This window comes from Gadus morhua, chromosome 17, assembly GCF_902167405.1.
Source record: "Gadus morhua chromosome 17, gadMor3.0, whole genome shotgun sequence".
Taxonomy (NCBI): domain Eukaryota; kingdom Metazoa; phylum Chordata; class Actinopteri; order Gadiformes; family Gadidae; genus Gadus; species Gadus morhua.
The window spans coordinates 7695167-7702666 of record NC_044064.1 but is presented as its reverse complement, the minus strand read 5'-3'; the positions used below and the strand labels follow the sequence as shown (position 1 = coordinate 7702666).

The 7500-nt window shown below is 44.0% G+C and overlaps 1 protein-coding gene across 1 annotated transcript in view; it reads right to left on the bottom strand.

Moving 5' to 3' along the window:
• slc7a8a (solute carrier family 7 member 8a) overlaps window positions 1-1622 on the bottom strand; it is an 18938-nt gene extending 17316 nt beyond the window's left edge. Inside the window, exon 1 of the mRNA XM_030337551.1 lies at window positions 541-1622. Within this exon, the coding sequence (XP_030193411.1) occupies window positions 541-682 (142 nt within the window). The 5' untranslated portion in view covers window positions 683-1622. The remainder of the gene's footprint in view (window positions 1-540) is intronic.
• Window positions 1623-7500: the final 5878 nt, after the last annotated feature.

Below are 7500 nucleotides of genomic sequence, written 5' to 3'. Positions count from 1 at the left end.
GTTCAGTTGTGACAACCCTTATCTCCCGATATAGTATTTGATCTTTGGATTCAATTACAACCAATGGCCCTCACTCCTCCATAATCTCATCATTTGCGTCGTTAAAACTTTGTCAGATCTAAGCGACGAATTCAACAGCGATTCTGTGATTTTTTTTATAACTCAGAGTTAGTATCTTGTCCTGATGTTTAGTGCCTCAACAGTCATTGAATAGGCCTATGCAGAAGACGCTTTAGAATTTATTACCCTCGTTTCCATATCAACATGTATAACACTGTTACTACTGACTGTTATCAAGGAAGGACTGTTGTTTAAATAGTGTCTGTTTACAAGAAAGTGAGGAGCTTGCTCTAAATACCTATCAATCAAATAAAGAGGACTAAATTCATACTTTCTGGCTGAATATAAAACCCAAAAAGCAGATTCTAGGCTTGTAGGCTCCCTCAAAGTGCACTCGTTTTTTTTTTAAAACAAAAATAACAAATAGGTAAAGTGCGCGAATTACAAGCGAAAGACAGCAGGCGATCAAGAGAAACTTACCGACAATGATGCCACAGGCGCTAACCAGTCCGATCTCCTTCTTCAGGGCCACTCCACCACCTCCATCTTTCGCGGCTCCAGGTGCAGCAGCATCCCCGCTGGAGCCGGACGCGCTGCCCCGTTGCCTCGGGCCGTCCGTCATGGTCGTGCGGTTTCGGTCGTTGGCTTCACCCGGGTTGGTGTTTCGACACGGCACTTGACGGCAAGCTTTTGTCCCCCGCACGCCTTCGTCTGCTGAACTGCTCTCAGATCAGATCAGAGCAGAAAGGCGGACCACGCTGACCTGTCTAGATACGCGGAGACACGTGCGGCACACGTTCTCGCCAACGTGATTAGGTTTATTGTTGCTGTGGTTATCAGTTAACCTGCAGTGATGCAAGTGTCCCTTGGTGCACTTTTTCTTGCAAAGATCAACGATATCAAATGCAGGCGTGCAAAAACGAAATAAAAAATGCAGTCTGCCGTAAACTTCAAAATAGTTTTTGTGTCATACACGATGCCCCAGAAATGTCCTTCCGGTTGTAAAACGAAAGAAAACAAAAACACGTGTGTGATGATGAGCTTAGAGTGAACTATAAGGTTCTACCCAGTGTCACAGGTGGTCCAAAATGTGGACCGATCAAGTCAATGTAGTGTGCAGAATTCGCATATCCGATCAAAGGATTCCTGCGATGTCGATGTATGCCTTCAAACAGGCTCTACTTCGGATGTAAACCCAAAAAAAAAGACTATTTTTTCCTTTTTCCAGGTGTGAGTTTGAAATACCCGAGCATCCTCTGTACGTCAGCAAAAAAAATCACTGCCCAAAGGGGCACACGGCAACGGTGAGCAGCTATAGTCTCACTGGAGTTGTGAGCTATGTTGTTTTTTGCTTCTGTTTCGTGTGTAGGTTACATCCGAGAGCGTTGCGGGTTGACTCGGAGGAGAAACGATGCATCACAGTAAATATAGCAGGCCCATGTTCCATCTCCAGTAGACCCGCCCCCCAGTAAGCGCGCGTCACCGCGACCACTTCCCACTTTTTCACTATTCACTTCTGATGCTTGTTTTCGTTCACGGCTTCGACCCAGGTGTTTCTCGAGCGATCAGCTGTGAACGAATTAACATATTCTTGTGTATGCACTTCGTTGACGTCGTCTTCCGATGGACCCTGATGGCTCTCTGTCCGCCCCTTTTTTATTGTTGTTTGTGCTCTTCAGTGTTCAAAATCACACTATCTGCTTTCACCTTCCTCTTTCCTCTTCCTTTACTGAAAACTGCGCGCTTGTAAATTCTGAATTTACAGGCGTGCACGTAGGCGCGCACACAGACACACACACACACACACACACACACACACACACACACACACACACACACACACACACACACACACACACACACACACACACACACAAACACACACACACAAACGGACACACACTGTCACACACACACACACACACACACACACACACACACACACACACACACACACACACACACACACAACACACACACACACACACACACACACACACACACAAACACACACACACACACACACACATATTACTCTCACTATGTGATCATGTTTATCAGGTGTACAGCTGTCGAAATGTAGTACTTTTTTAACCAGATGTCACTGTGGGGCTGAGTAGGGAGATCAGTGTCTGACCGATGGCAGTAACACTACTATATTATATAACACACTATACTAGTGTGTTATTATTAAACTTTGCACAGCTGGGAGTTGCAGTCACAATCCCCATTTCACTGCTATTTGTTTCTCAAATTAAGCATGTGACAAATAAATACTTGAATCTTGAATATGTTTCTGCCAACGACCAAATATAATGTATTAATGTGTCACCACTTCTGACACTATTGTGTCATCTCATTAGAATCGGTCATTTATGGCGACGAGGAATTCCTCTCATTTAAAACAAGGGAATCCTCTTTGTATAGAGCAGGTCACATTGCAGGTCCTGGAAGGGCATTTTTCAAGTCCTTTGTAGCGATGTCGGTGGTGCTAAACGTCCAACCTTACTGTGTGTTTTTATTTTTTTAATATATATTTTTATATATTTTTTATATTTTTTATTTTTTTATTATACTGTTACATGATTATATTATACTTCTGGGTCATGCACAAACAAGTTCACTTTAGTTGGTTTCCCACATTGAACCACTAGTGAACCTGTAGTTATGCAACCACAGCTATGATAATCTGTGGTCTGCTGAGAGGACAGAATGATGAAGTATCCCCAACCTACGGTCAAGAATTTCACCACGTTATATTCATCAATTCTTCGCAATTATCATACGTTGACACTTGAGATGACTTTACAGCCTTATTTGAATGTGAATGTTATCCGCCAGGTGAAATAGGAAATATTGGTTGAGTAAAGCTCAAGCTAGGCAGCCATTAGCAAGACACATAAATGCCAGGAACTCAGCAGGGCAGAAGGAAGAGAGTGCTCTTTGGTGAGGTTAATGCACCGTTCGATGGACATGCATACATTGGTCGTTGGGCTATAAGTGTGCCCTTATTGACAGGGTGTTCACGGTATCCCACACAGTGGAAGACATTTTTAATTCATAGAACGGGCCCACTTGGGGATTTCCGCTCTTTGACATCGAGCTCTCGCCTTTTCAAACACCACACATGTTGCGTGAGTTTAAAAGCACTACATGATGCGAGTGTAATGGGAAAGTTAATATTTTCAAATTCCATTTTCTCTAACTGCCATGTGTCTGTGTGTTCCTTTTTCTTGACCCTCCTCATTGGTTAGGGTTTAAAGGCTCCTACTACAGTTTTGGTTAACCCGGTGGTAGTCAACAACGTAGCCGTGCCTTCTCAGTCGGATACAACAGTATCGGTGGTGATGCGGGGTGAATGGTTGTCAGGGAAAAAGAAGGAATTAAACAAACAAACAAACAAACAAACAAACAATGAATGGGCATGGATCTAAAGAAAGACCTACATTCGATGAAAACAGGCTTATTGACCGACGTGCTTTTCCTTCTTTTTTTTTTTTCGATATCAGAACATTCATGCCAAATGAACACCAACTATTTTGGACGAATCAGTACAGAAGATATGACCTTTGACATCTGTTGTCATACGGCAAATTGATTGGGCACCACATTCTGTTAAATTCCACTTCCTATCACTGTGTTTACACTATTGAACATGAATTGTTCAATCATCGTTAGGGTGCTTAACAAATGTCCCTTCACAAATGGGGGAAGTTGGTCCTTCATCAGGATTGATAGATGTTTCATTGATTTGATGGATTCAGTTGGCTTCCAGTGATGAAACAAAACATGTCCCCATTAACAGAACAACTATCACCGTTACTCGGGACACATCCCATCCCTTTGTTTCTGTAATTAAATTGATTGTATTTTCCCTACAAATCCTGATGAAAACCTCAAGTGGAGAACGTTTTAGAGCAACCACTAACAGTCTTTGACTACAGTATAAATAGGCCTTTATCTGCTATTGTCTCCCTGATTAGCTTTTGAGGCGAACCACAGCAGAAGGCTTTGATTAAAAATTCAAGACAATCAACAGAGATTAACTTTTGATCAATTGAAGAAAATAATCTTTGCCTATTAGCTTGGTTATGTTCAGCACAATGTTTTTGTTGTTCTCTGTCCAGTTGTGGATTGTGTGTTTCGATTTTTCCTAGCGACAAATAACTAAATATGAAAAAATGAGATCAATGAAATTAACATTTAATGCATCATTGAAATTATGAATCAGCTGTTAGAAGCGTAAATGATATCATTAATTAGTATGGGCTCGACAAGGTGAATATGCATTATCTAACACACTCATGGAAGCATACACACACACACACACACACACACACACACACACACACACACACACACACACACACACACACACACACACACACACACACGCACACACATTCAAGCCCACACACACACACACACACACAAACACTAAAACTCAGACACACACACACACACACACACACACACACACACACACACACACACACACACACACACACACACACACACACACACACACACACACACACAACCTTGTATACTCTCCAGTCGGGCTCTTTGAAAGAGATCGTAACATATGGTTGGGCAACAGCTTCCCAGATAAAGGATACAGGTGCAATTCAGTGTATTTCAGAGCGCCAGGTACCATCAGATAGCTCAGCGGCTGGCCCTGAGTCGACCGTTTCCTTCAGGCTTTATCAGTGCGGTAAAACATGACCGTCCAACCCACCCCACCCCCCACCCCCCACCCCACACCCACCCCCCACCCACACTCCGATTGTCCAATGTACGAAAAGACGGAGGGCTATCGGCTGTAAATCTGGATTAATCGCCCACGTGCACAGCGTTTGTGCAACGCTGTGCACATTCACAGCGGGCATCCTTGTGTGCACTTTGGAATTCTTACATGAAAATATCCCCATGTGCACATTGCTGTGTGTGTGGTTGTGTGTGTGTGTGTGTGTGTGTGTGTGTGTGTGTGTGTGTGTGTGTGTGTGTGTGTGTGTGTGTGTGTGTGTGTGTGTGTGTGTGTGTGTGGGGGGGGGGTTATATCAAGCATTCATACTTCACACACATCAAAGTCATAAATCTGATGTGGGGGTACGTCACGTACGTGCATAGAACACATTTGGCATACACGAGCACACACGCACACACACACACGCACGCGCGTGCCACACGCATACGCATGGAGGAAGCAGATGGATACGTGCGCTTTGTGAAAAGACACAATTACATGCACATATATACACACACTTACACACATCCAAACACACACACACACGCACACACACACACGTACAGGTGACAGAGTGGGCAGTGAAAGGCATGGAGATTTTTCAGATAAGGCGGGTTAATGAGTAACTGCAGGTGCAGGTTGTTTGCTGCCCAGTGGCTGGAAAACCAGAACAATAACATGCAAACACGGCGCTAATGGTCGGCGGGCTAGCCGCACACCATAGGAAAGCAGTCAATGAAGGAGAGAATGAAAGAAGAGGCAAGAATAATAGAGGGATGTGTCCCTTATGATCAACATGTAGGCTACCCGACATCGCTCCGACAACATGTTATGCATTCAACGCTACGTTTGCGTTGATGTTGCAGATCTCTGGTTGTGTTGCAGAGCCCCAGTTGTGTTGCAGATCTTTGGTTGTGTTGCAGAGCTCAGTGTGTGTTGCAGAGCCCTGGTTGTGTTGATTTCATACTTCAGTCGCACAAGCATGTACAGGCTCTAACTATACATTTAAATGACACGGCCATAAAACCCATCCAATCCACATTGTGATTAGTTTAAATAACAATAAACCAGCTTTATTAAAAACAGGCTTATTAACCAACATGCTTATCCAAAAGCCAAACTGTTGCTAAAGAACCCTTGTGTATTTCCAGGCATTTTTTGGTTGAGCACAGAACATTTTTGCCAACATATTTTATGAGGCCAGAATCATGAAAAAGCTGTTTCCGTAATGAGCTGTCATTCAGGACCTTGATGTCATTTTTCGGAGCTCAAACCCTTATAACTGACTTAGCTAACAGCTGCCAATCATCTGCAAGGGTGTCACAGCTTATTCACTGTCTTGTAAAGACGTCCGTTTATCATAAAGATTACGATGAGTTTCGATGAGCGACAATTCTCCAGGATGTTTGCGCTAGCCTGTAGTTTGTTGTCTTCAGTGTGTCCCCCATGTTTGAACATAGTATCCCCCCCCCACCCCCTCCCTGTTTGAATAGGTTTTATCTGTAAGAGACACAGAGAAACATGTGCATATTCGTAATCAAGACAAACCTCATCAACATCGGTTCATTCCCACAGAAATCAACGTAGTTGGTCGAATCCAAATCAAAGCAAGATGGATACCGAAATGTGCAACATAGGCAACTATTTCTGAATCGTCTCTGGCTCCACTATCCTAATACAGGTATGTTTGGTTATGTAACCATAACTATTTAAATCCCCCATAAGCCCTACAACATACTCTTTTTGTGGACTCAAGAGAAGGGACTGTGTGTGTGTGTGTGTGTGTGAGTGGGCCGGCGTGTGTGTGTGTGAGTGCGAGTGTGTGTGTGAATGTGTGTGTGGCTGACCCATGCCTGGAAACCAGAGGGAATACGCAGAGGTGTTACTTAACACCGCATGAGACTATCTCTCCCTCTGTGTCTGTTATTGACCTGAGGAAGTAAGCTGGCCCCGTCGGAACATTCATTTATATAGACGTAATGCACAGCGAGAAACAACCAGCAGCCACAGGCCATGGGCTAAAACTGATGCAGGTAATGCCTTGAATGAACAGCACAACATGGAACTAAATAAGCCCTCACGCACCCAGGCGCTTACACACACATACACGAAACAAACACACACACACACACACACACACACACACACACACACACACACACACACACACACACACACACACACACACACACACACACACACACACACACAGAGAAACACATACAAATGTATATTAAATTAATGAACATCTTTAATTGGAGTAAACGGTGAATAAGCAGAGAAATGCACACCGACACTCACACACACACACACAAACACAAACACACACGCACACACACACACTACACACTACACACTACACACACACATGCACACACAACAAACACACATATGTGCATGGATGAAAAATCCTTAAGCGGTTGAATGTGGACTGTTTACACACTGCCGGTGTTTTCTTTTCTCTTTCAGATGGGGGCCGTTGTTGACAGGATGTTGACGTCGCCGCGTACGATCAACAGCTTCAAACGAGGAGCAGATTTAGCGAATGAAAGTCTGTCGTCCATTGTATTTCCCGGAAGGCCCAGTATGATTCTTGGTGCTAGTGTTGGGGAGTGCGTGGAGGGGGGGGGGGGGGGAGGTGAGAAGGGGGCTGAGAAACACAAGTTCACATGTCCCACTCGGAGACAAGGCGG